The sequence below is a fragment of the Salmo salar genome, chromosome 15, assembly GCF_965601325.2.
Source record: "Salmo salar chromosome 15, fSalSal1, whole genome shotgun sequence".
Classification (NCBI taxonomy): domain Eukaryota; kingdom Metazoa; phylum Chordata; class Actinopteri; order Salmoniformes; family Salmonidae; genus Salmo; species Salmo salar.
This window is the reverse complement of record NC_138305.1, coordinates 60083477-60096058: the sequence shown is the minus strand read 5'-3', so window position 1 is coordinate 60096058 and position 12582 is coordinate 60083477. Positions and strand designations below refer to the sequence as shown.

Here is a 12582-nt window from a genome sequence, read left to right as displayed (position 1 = left end):
TCGTTATGGACCTGTGATACCTGGAAGTGACATCTGATGAAGAGAATCAAAGGTAATGGATTATTTACATAGTATTTTCGATTTTAGATCTCCCCAACATGACGTCTAGTCTGTATCGCAACGCGTATTTTTCTGGGCGCAGTGCTCAGATTATTGCAAAGTGTGATTTCCCAGTAAGGTTATTTTTAAATCTGGCAAGTTGATTGCGTTCAAGAGATGTAAATCTATAATTCTTTAAATGACAATATAATATTTTACCAATGTTTTCTAATTTTAATTATTTAATTTGTGACGCTGACTTGACTGCCGGTTATTGGAGGGAAACGATTTCCTCAACATCAATGCCATAGTAAAACGCTGTTTTTGGATATAAATATGAACTTGATAGAACTAAAAATGCATGCATTGTCTAACATAATGTCCTAGGAGTGTCATCTGATGGAGATTGTAAAAGGTTAGTGCATCATTTTAGCTGGTTTTATGGTTTTGGTGACCCTGTCTTTGACTTGACAAAACATTACACACAACTCTTGTAAATGTACTGTCCTAACATACTCTAAATTTATGCTTTCGCCGTAAAACCTTTTTGAAATCGTAAAACGTGGTTAGATTAAGGAGATGTTTATCTTTCAAATGGTGTAAAATAGTTGTATTTTTGAAAATTTTTAATTTTGACATTTATTTGGATTCAAATTTGCCGCTCTTGAAATGCACCTGCTGTTGATGGAGTGCACCACGGGTGGCACGCTAGCGTCCCACCTAGCCCATAGAGGTTAAGGATGGTATAACTAAATAACTATCTCTGAAAGTGTACACATTCAAGGGGTCAGGTTTACATCTAAATGTTGTTCACCTTATATGATTAAATATGAACAATTTTTGAAAAGATAGCAAGATTATTTTAGCCTTCTAAATGAGATAATTGTTGTCATAGAAAGTTTTACCCAGTCAGTAACCACGTCCACGTGAGCACAGATATTATGTCAACAGGATGGAATGCCCCATTTTTCCAGAGTGCATAAAAGGACTGCTAACGAAATTTACCACAGACCAAAAAATGCCGGGTCGCTGCCGGTGTGGAAAGTGATCCAACTGTACCCTGAATAATCAACCATTGAGACCAGAGAACGTGAGGATTTGATCCACACTTTATGAAATGGTATAAAAACTACACGTCCAAAAAATGGTAAGACCCTCTGAAACTCTCGAAAATGAAGACTACACAGGAACATTCAGTCTGCAGCTGTTTAAGTACTGTTGACCTAGGAAACTCAGCCGAAGACAAAGCACAATTTCCTTTCACCACCATAGATACCTCTAAAGGATCTATTCTAACAAGCCTCTCTGAACACCGTGTGGTACACCTCTGGAGGAACCGTTCTAACAGACACTGTTAGACCTAGAAGCTACAACTACAAAGAAGTCTCTGGTTGACAAACCAGAGACTTCTGGTCAAACTACTCTCCACAGACGGACCGGGCAATTTCAACAGAGAGATGACAAAGACATACACACGTAAATATATGTATACATTGCAATTATTTTCAAATGAGCGGTCGTTCATGTGCAAAGTATTCATATTCCCATTGTTAGGTTCTTATTTTTCAGAGTAAATAACTCACATACACTAGAGAAGCTTTAACCAAGTTTAATTCTTCCCAAAGGTTCTGTACAGCCGTAATCAGACAACCCAACATTTGTCCCATCCAGATATTTATATCCCACTTAAGACACTCCCTCTCTCCAATCCTTACAGTTTATGCCCAACAGGAAAAAGGTAACCAGATACGAAACCCTGATTACCCCCTTAAGGGGAACTGACCTCACCTCCTGACCTCAACCCCTCCTTCATCTAATCCACAGATGTCCATCTGTCTCCCCTGTATCAACACGGTGCTCTGCTCCCGTCCCCCAACACATTCCAACACATTCCACAGCTATCTGTCCTTCTACAGATATTCCATGCTTCTTCTCTATCATTTATTTAATATCTCAAATGTCGAACCCAACACCATGAGCATAGCTTCCACATGTATTGACTCTCTCTGTCTCTCCCTCTCCTTACATGCCCCTCCCTTTTCATTGTGTACCAAGCCGTCATATCGGGTTAGTCCACTAGGGACTTTCCATTGCATTATGTCAGTAATCAACGTATAATCTATCCTGTGTATGTGTTTCTGTAATTCTGTGTGATTATTTAGTTAGTTAGTAAATAAATAATTAAGCCAATTTGTGTATTGCTGAATTGTCATTTAGACTAGGGTTCATGCAGATTTGATGTCAACGCCATTCAGAACGAGACTGATACGAGGTAATAATAATTAATGGATGACTAATATGGTAACGATATATTCTGATATATTCTTGAGTTAATTCGGGAAACGGTAACTCATTAAACAAACTTTTTCCGTTGTGCCCCAAGTTACTAATGAGTTAATTGTTACATGATTAATTTAATAATTAAACATAGTTAATTGATTTGATAAAATAGCCATCATCACATTAATGATAGTCACTTCACGACATTACTGTAGACCTTCATTGCAAAGCAGTGTGTTTTAACCAATTATTTGGTGACGTGAATATATTTAGTGTCGTTTTATCTGAAAAGGTTTTTTTCTGAAATTCACTAAGGAGAATGGTCCTCCCTTTCCTCCTTTGAGGAGCCTCTGCTGACATATACGCATACTGGCACGACACAAACACAAATACAAACACACATGCACACCCTCACACACACTTTTACACTCGTCATTTGCTGCTGCTACTCTGTTCTTTATTTTACTCTAACTTTTATCTATCCGGATGCCTAGTCACATTACCTTGCCTTCATGTACATATCTACCTCAAGTACCTTGTATCTCTGCACATTGATCTGGTACTGGTACTTCCTGTATATACTGTAGCTCCATTCTTGTGTATTTTATTTTATTATTTCATGTTAGTTACTATTTTATTTTGTATTATTATTTTTAAACGCTGCGTCGTTGGGAAAGGTTCATAAGCAAGCAATTCACTGTAAAGCCTACACAAGCTGTGTTCTGTGCATGTGATGAATACAATTTGATTTGATTTATAGTTATAAATACTTACACACAGACGCAAACACGCAGGCAAACACCTCCACAGACGCACACACATGGGTAAAGAATATACAAGCCGTACAATCTCGTAAATCCTTTGTTTGTATAACCAGCCCATTGTGTAAGACATTAAACACTCTCTCACACACAGAGAGCATATTCTCACCTGGAGTTAGGTTTGAGGTTTTCTACAGCCAGATGTGAGCCGCTGGATGCACTGGAGGACCACCTGTTGTTGAGGACGTCATCGTATGAGGCACTGTGGACCATGTAGCCTGAAGGGGTCACACACAAGGCGAGAGTCAGGGGCCAAAGATCACCAGAGGTTAGAGAGGGGAGGGATCAAACATTGATCCATTTTAAAGTTTGAGAAGGAGAGATAAAATGTGTCCATGTTGGTTTTGATGTGTAGCCAAAGGTAAGGGTGGTCTGATGTTAGAGAGGAAATATTTACTTTGAGAGGAGAGTGATTGGAGGCAGAAGAACGATCCCAACTAATTTGAGGTATCAGTGGTTTTAAACTCGAGGCAGACGCAGTAAGTCACATTGTGGATCTGCCAACCACTACACATACAGAGACAATCTGTTTCTCTGTTTCTCACCTCTTGTTTTGCCTCTCCTCTCACACACACATAATGGTAAACCTCCATAAAGCCCCATTTCAGTACGTGAATCCTGAGGTCATGGAATGCTCAGATCATGCCACTCAGCCAGTGGAAACTCTACAAGGGCAGTGCTCCCCGCCACATCAAACTCCTGTGTTCATATTTTTTCTGGCGCCTGGCCAACATAGCTGGCTCAAGGTGGAGGGGAGGAGGAGGAGGGAACTACTACCACAGGCACCACTCTTTCTCTCTGATTGTGTTGTTCCCTCTTTCTCTCCCTCTCTTTCATTTTTTCTCTATCACTATATTTTGTAATCAGAAGTGTGAAAACAGAAGCACTGTTGCAGCCTGTCACTCACTTATCCTTCTCTCCTCACTCTTTCATTCTCTCTCAACCCTGCTGCCTCTCTCTCCCTCTTTCTTTCCTCTTTACTTTGCTCATCTTTCTGACACCGCAACCAATAAGGGAATAAAAATTAGGAAACGCCAAATAATGTGTTAAAAAAATACATTCCAACATATATTACAAAATGTATTTACAATGTATATATAAATGTATGTAAAATGTATTTAATGTATTTCAAAATACAATCTGAAATACATTGAAAATGTATTTTAGAATACTGTATATTTTCACATACATTTTCACATGTATTTATCAATATATTTGGTAAAAATATTTTTAAACGTCTTTAGAAAGGTTTTGTTGGGTTTTTCTTTATTTCTACTATTTTCTACATTGTAGAATAATAGTGAAGACTTCAAAACTATGAAATAACATATGGAATCATGTAGTAACCAAAAAAGTGTTAAACAAATAAAAATGCATTTTATATTTTAGATTCTTCAAAGTAGCCACCCTTTGCCTTGATCACAGCTTTGCACACTCTTGCCATTCTCTCAACCAGCGTCATGAGGTAGTCACCTGGAATGCATTTCAATTAACAGGTGTGCCTTGTTAAAAGTACATTTGTGGAATTTCTTTCCTTCTTAATGTGTTTGAGCCAATTAGTTATGTCGTGACAAGGTAGGGTTGGTATACAGAAGATAGCCCTATTTGGTAAAAAACCAAGTCCATTTTATGGCAAGAATAGCTCAAATAAGCAAAGAGAAATGACTGTCCATCATTACTTTAAGACATGAAGGCAAGTCAATCCGGAAAATGTCAAGAACTTTTAAAGTTTCTTCAAGTGCAGCCGCAAAAGCTATCAAGCTCTATGATAAAACTGGCTCTCATGAGGACCGCCACAGGAAAGGAAGACCCAGAGTTACCTCTGCTGGAGAGGATAAGAAATTACAGCACCTTGGATTGCAGCCCAAATAAATGCATCACAGAGTTCAAGTAACAGACACATCTCAACATCAACTGTTCAGAGGAGACTGCGTGAATCAGGCCTTCATGTTTGAATTGCTGCAAAGAAACCACTACTAAGGACACCAATAATAATAAGAAACTTGCTTGGCCCAAAAAACACGAGCAATGGACATTAGACTGGTGGAAATCTGTCCTTGGGTCTGATGAGTCCAAATGTTAGATTTTTGGTTCCAACTGCAGTGTCTTTGTGAGACGCAGAGTAGGTGAATGGATGATCTCTGCATGTGTGGTTCCCACCGTGAAGCTTTTGCAGTGTGATGGTGTTGTGGGTCCTTTGCTGGTGACACCGTCAGTAATTTATTTAGAATTCAAGGCACGTTTTACCCGCATGGCTACCACAGCATTTTACAGTGATATGCCATCCCATCTGGTTTGCGCTTAGTGGGACTATCATTTGTTTTTCAACAGGACACTAACCCAAAACACACCTCCAGGCTGTGTAAGGGCTATTTGACCAAGAAGGAGAGTGATGGAGTGCTGCATCAGATGACCTGGCCTCCACAATCACCCGACCTCAACCCAATTGAGATGGTTTGGGATGAGTTGGACCGCAGAGTGAAGGAAAAGCAGCCAACAAGTACTCAGCATATGTGGGAATTCCTTCAAGACTGTTGGAAAAGCATTCCAGGTGACTACCTCATGAAGATGGTTGAGAGAAAGCCAAGAGTGTGCAAAGCTGTCATCAAGGCAAAGTGTGGCTACTTTTAGGTATCTCAAATATCAAGTATATTTTGATTTGTTTAACACTTTTTTGGTTACTACTTGATTTCGACTCTGTTGACTCTGACGCTGCTTTCGACTCTGTCAATCACCACATTCTTATTGGCAGACTCAACAGCCTTGGTTAATCAAATGATTGCCTTGTCTGGTTCACCAACGACTTCCCTGATAGAGTTCAGTGTGTCAAATCGGAGGGCCTGTTGTCCGGACCTCTGGCAGGCTCTCTGGGTGTGCCACAGGGTTCAATTCTCGGGCTGACTCTCTTCTCTGTATACATACAATGATGTTGCTCTTGCTGCTGGTGATTCTCTGATCCACCTCTACGCAGACGACACCATTCTGTATACTTCTGGCCCCTCTTTGGACACTGTATTAACTAACCTCCAGACGAGCTTCAATGCCATACAACTCTCCTTCCGTGGCCTCCAACTGCTCTTAAACGCAAGTAAAACTAAATGCGTGCTATTCAATCGATCACTGCCCGCACCTGCTCGCCGTCCAGCATCACTACTCTGGACGGCTCTGACTTAGAATACGTGGACAACTACAAATACCTGGGTGTCTGGTTAGACTGTAAACTCTCCTTCCAGACTCACATTAAGCATCTCCAATCCAAAATTAAATCTATAATCGGCTTCCTATATCGCAACAAAGCATCCTTCACTCATGCTGCCAAACATACCCTCGTAAAACTGACCAACCTACCGATCCTCGACTTCGGTGATGTCATCTATAAAATAGCCTCCAACACTCTACTCAACAAACTGGATGCAGTCTATCACAGTGCCATCTGTTTTGTCACCAAAGCCCCATACACTACCCACCATTGCGACCTGTACACTCTCGTTGGTTGGGCCTCACTTCATACTCGTTGCCAAACCCACTGGATACAGGTTATCTACAAGTCTCTGCTAGGTAAAGCCCCACCTTATCTCAGCTCACTGGTCACCATAGCAGCACCCACTCGTAGCACGCGCTCCAGCAGGTATATGTCACTGGTGACCCCCATCTATCTACCTACCTCGTCCCCATACTGTATTTATTTATCTTGCTCCTTTGCACCCCAGTATCTCTACTTGCACATTCATCTTCTGCACATCTACCATTCCAGTGTTTAATTGCTATATTGTAATTACTTCGCCACCATGGCCTGTTTATTGCCTTAACTTACCTAATTTGCACTCACTGTATATAGACTTTTTGTTTTCTTTCATCCTACTTTATTATTGACTGTATGTTTTGTTTATTCCATGTGTAACTCTGTGTTGTTGTATGTGTCGAATTGCTATGCTTTATCTTGGCCAGGTCGCAGTTGCAAATGAGAACTTGTTCTCATCTAGCCTACCAGGTTAAATAAAGGTGAAATAAAATAAATAAAACATTAATTCCATATGTGTTATTTAGTTGTGATGTCTTCACTATTATTCTACAATGTGGACAACAGTAAAAATAAAGAAAAACCCTTGAATGAGTAGGTGAGTCTAAACTTTTGACTGGTGCTGTACGTGTTCGTGAGAGTCTCCCCTTTCTGTGATGGTAATATTAGTGTGTAGCCCAAACTGTTCGGACGCTACAGACAGAAGTTGGCAGAGCTGCAGAACCGACTTCAGACATATATATTTAACCTTGCAAAATTGTATATATTTCTGTTTGGCCAGGCGTCTGAAGGGACCCCTAAACAATTCAGATCAAGTTTGAGAAATGTAAGTTTGTAATGTCGTCTACCCAGCCAAAAACGGAGTCTGCAAGAGCAGGCAACTGCTCGGTAAAGAACACTTTGTCAATTTTGTTTTGAGTCAAATCGACTTTTTCATGATCACAAATAGAACCCCAAACATCCCTGTGTCTACTCTTTGGGAAACTTTGAAAGCTTATATCAGAGGTGAAATGATTTCCTACACCGCACATGAGAACAAACTGGAAAAGGATAGGCTATCTATGTTAACACGCTATATTGCCCAATTAGATGACATTTAAGCCGTTTCGCAATCTCCGGCTATTTATAAGGAATGTTTAACTTTGCAAGCAGAATTTGACACATTATTACCAGACCATGTTACTGAACTGCTTGTCAAGTCTAGGTGCACTTACTATGAACAAGGAGATAAAGCCAGTAAATTATTAGCTCACAAGTTACGTCAACTATCATCATCATTTCAGAATCCTAAAATTCATACATCGTCTGGGATATCATTAGACCCTAGGGGGATCAATGATGAGTTCAAGAGATTTTACCAGTCTCTATATATTTCTGAAAGTAATGCGGATACATTGGAATTGGAGGATTTCTCCCACTCACTTCCTGTGCCTTTGGTCAGATGGGATTTGGTAAAAAATTAGAGCAGCCGATCACTGTTGAAGAATTGTCTAATGCTGTCAAATCCCTTCCATCTGGGAGAAGCTCAGGGCCTGACGGCTACTCGGCAGAGTTTTATAAAAGGTTTCTCCAAAATAGCCCCTATTCTAATTGAAATGTACAATGAAGCATTTGTAAATGGTGCTCACCCACAGACTCTCACTCAGGCAACCATTTGTCTTATTCTTAAAAAAACAAAGACCCTCTTGAGTGTGTATCATACCGTCCAATTAGCCTGCTAAATTTTGACTATAAAATTCTAGCCAAACTTCTGGAAACGCGTCTGGAAACAGTCCTCCCATCAATTATCTCTCCGGATCAAACAGGATTTATTAAAAATAGACAGTCATTCTTCAATCTTCAACAATTATTTAATACTATATATAATCCTTCTGTCGCCAATACATCTGAAGCCATTATATCCCTGGATGCGGAGAAAACGTTTGATCGGGTGGAATGGAAATACCTTTTTTATACTCTAAATAATTTTGGCTTGGCTCCAAATTCATGACTTGGATAAGACTTCTGTACTCATCCCCTCAAGCCTCTGTCAGGACTAATAACACTCAAATCAGATTGCTTCCCTTTGCAACGATCGACACGACAGGGTTGCCCTTTAAGTCCCTTATGGTTTGCCCTCGCCATAGAACCACTTGCAATAACACTTCGCTCCAACCCCCTCATCAAAGGTATAGTCAGATACGGACACAAACAAAAAATGTCTTTTTTTGCAGATTATTTATTATTATACACATCCAACCTTTCTGTCTCTGTTCCTGCTGCCCTTGCCACTTTCACATCCTTCGGTCACTTATCAGGGTATAAAATTAATCTCAGTAAAAGCGAATTGATGCCGCTTAATATGGCCGCATAAAAATCCCCTTTACATAACTTGCTATTTAAAATTGCTCACAGTGGATATATTTATCTTGGGGTACATGTCACAATCAGATTTGAAAACCTTTTTCATGCCAACTTTGCTCCTCTTTTTACCCATAGTAAGGACGATTTGGAACGCTGGTCTTTGCTACACCTCTCCTTAGTCGCAATAATTAATTCTATTAAAATGAATACTCTCCCCAAATTCTTATATCTCTATCAGTGCCTTCCGATTTTTCTTCCCAGTACATTTTTCAAAAAGATTGACGGCCTAATACTACCCTTTATATGGGACAAAAAGACCCACAGGATACAAAAACAGCTTTAGCAGAGGCCCAAACCCGACGGCGGTCTAGCTCTACCGGATTTCAGATTCTATTATTGGGCCACTAACCTTAGGATCATTCAGTACAGGTTGCAGAGCAGAGAGATATTCCCACCCCCAATTTGGCTAGAGATGGAGGTTGCCTCATCTATACCGGCATCATTGTCTTCCCTCGCTCACTCCTCCGTTACAGACCCTTACTCCTCCTTCACCAAAAATATGTGTCAAAACAACATTGAAGATCTGCAATCAATGTAGGTTCCACTTTGGGTTTCAGACAACCTTTTCTTTGGCTCCGGTAGCCTCAATCCCAGCTTTCCCCCCATCTATGGTTGATGGTGCTTTCTCAACATGGTCTAGTCTCGGTATTAAAAGATTCAGGGATCTGTATATTAACAATACATTTAGTACGTTTGTCTCCCCAGACATAATTTCTTTAGGTTCTTACAAGTCCGGAGTTACGTCCAGCGCAAAGATCAAGGATTCCCCACCCTTCCTGGTGAAACACAGTTCGACACATTTCTTATCCCACTTTCTATTCTGAAAGGCACCTTGTCAATAATCTATAGTCAAATTTGCTCACTACAAGCCATCTCATTAAACAATATTAAATCCTCATGGTAGGTGGAACTGGGTAAGGAAATATCTGATGAACTATGGGAAGGGGCACTCAAAAGGGTACATAGCTCTTCTATTTGCGAAAGACAGTCTCATTCAATGCAAACTCATTCATAGGGCCCACTGGACCAAAGCAAGATTATCCAAAATTTACAAGGATGTGAACCCTAATTGTGTACGATGTAATCAGCCTCCTGCTAATCATGCACACGTGTTTTGGTGTTGACCATCTCTTGTTAGTTTCTGGAAAGACATCTTTAACACACTCTCAGAATTAAGCGGCAAACAGATCGAGCCAGACCCTTTTATTGCACTATTTGGGGTTTCCTTACCCACAATACAATTGACCAAAACGAATAAGGATGTAATTGCCTTTGTCACTTTGTTAGCGAGACGATTAATTTTACTTAGATGGAAATCCTCTGCACCCCCTTCTCATGCTCTTTGGATTAAATCCATTTTGAATTGCATATAGTTGGAAAAAATTAAACACACACTCAATGGGTCTGTAGACAAATTCTATGCAATGTGGGCTCCCTTCTTTTCTTATGTTAAACGACTACATTTCCCTGCAGTTCCAGAGTGATGTATATTTATATTTTGGTGATGTAAGAGGCCTGGGATGTGTATACACGACATCTCGGATGTTAAGGATTGTATTATCTGTGCTTGTTGACCTATAACTGTATCAATATATATATATACTGCTCAAAAAAATAAAGGGAACACTTAAACAACACAATGTAACTCCAAGTCAATCACACTTCTGTGAAATCAAACTGTCCACTTAGGAAGCAACACTGATTGACAATAAATTTCACATGCGGTTGTGCAAATGGAATGGACAACAGGTGGAAATTATAGGCAATTAGCAAGACACCCCCAATAAAGGAGTGGTTCTGCAGGTGGAAACCACAGACCACTTCTCAGTTCCTATGCTTCCTGGCTGATGTTTTGGTCACTTTTGAATGCTGGCGGTGCTTTCACTCTAGTGGTAGCATGAGACAGAGTCTACAACCCACACAAGTGGCTCAGGTAGTGCAGCTCATCCAGGATGGCACATCACTGCGAGCTGTGGCAAGAAGGTTTGCTGTGTCTGTCAGCGTAGTGTCCAGAGCATGGAGGCGCTACCAGGAGACAGGCCAGTACATCAGGAGACGTGGAGGAGGCCGTAGGAGGGCAACAACCCAGCAGCAGGACCGCTACCTCCGCCTTTGTGCAAGGAGGAGCAGGAGGAGCACTGCCAGAGCCCTGCAAAATGACCTCCAGCAGGCCACAAATGTGCATGTGTCTGCTCAAACGGTCAGAAACAGACTCCATGAGGTTGGTATGAGGGCCTGACGTCCACAGATGGGGGTTGTGCTTACAGCCCAACACCGTGCAGGACGTTTGGCTTTTGCCAGAGAACACCAAGATTGGCAAATTCGCCACTGGCGCCCTGTGCTCTTCACAGATGAAAGCAGGTTCACACTGAGCACGTGACAGACGTGACAGAGTCTGGAGATGCTGTGGAGAACGTTCTGCTGCCTGCAACATCCTCCAGCATGACCGGTTTGGCGGTGGGTCAGTCATGGTGTGGGGTGGCATTTCTTTGGGGGGCCGCACAGCCCTCCATGTGCTCGCCAGAGGTAGCCTGACTGCCATTAGGTACCGAGATGAGATCCTCAGACCCCAGACCTGAATCCAATTGAGCACATCTGGGACATCATGTCTCGCTCCATCCACCAACACCACGTTGCACCACAGACTGTCCAGGAGTTGGCGGATGCTTTAGTCCAGGTCTGGGAGGAGATCCCTCAGGAGACCATCCGCCACCTCATCAGGAGCATGCCCAGGCGTTGTAGGGAGGTCATACAGGCACGTGGAGGCCACACACACTACTGAGCCTCATTTTGACTTGTTTTAAGGACATTACATCAATGTTGGATCAGCCTGTAGTGTGGTTTTCCACTTTAATTTTGAGTGTGACTCCAAATCCAGACCTCCATGGGTTGATAAATTGGATTTCCATTGATTATTTTTGTGTGATTTTGTTGTCAGCACATTCAATTATGTAAAGAAAAAAGTATTTAATAAGATTATTTCTTTCATTCAGATCTAGGATGTGTTGTTTAAGTGTTCCCTTTATTTTTTGGAGCAGTGTATATTTTTATTTTTAGCGTCTTTTTATTTTTTCGTATTTGTATTTTTTTTATGTCTGTCTCTCTTTCTCTGTTTTGCTGTATTGTTGTCTTTGATGTGTTGTGTTGTTTTATATTACTACCAAATAACTTACAAGTGCAATTATTTTGTAAATGCTGGTGTTGAAAATTCAATAAACAAAGTAAAACATTGAACAACAACGTTGAACATCTAATAGTCAAATCATAGTGTAAAGCAGGTGAGCTGGTTCTACTCTATTTGGCAATTGTCTGGTGTTTTGTGGTGAAAAACTGAGCGTGTTGAGTATAACACATCAACCCTGTTACCCATAGATAGACAGGCTAGAAATGTTTTAGCAATTTACATTATTATTTTGAATCTTGTATTCAATTGCCCCTCCCTGTTGCACACAACAAGCTTCCATTCCCCCTGTCACAAGAGGATTCATGGCTGATTTAACTAGTAATTACCGTTCAATT

At 40.9% G+C, this 12582-nt stretch overlaps 1 protein-coding gene across 1 annotated transcript in view; it reads right to left on the bottom strand.

Annotated features, from left to right (window-relative positions):
* LOC106571774 (fibronectin type III domain-containing protein 1) overlaps positions 1–12582 on the bottom strand; it is an 82968-nt gene that overhangs the window by 19220 nt on the left and 51166 nt on the right. The window contains 1 exon segment of the mRNA XM_082961490.1: positions 3250–3358. Within this exon segment, the coding sequence (XP_082817616.1) occupies positions 3250–3358 (109 nt within the window).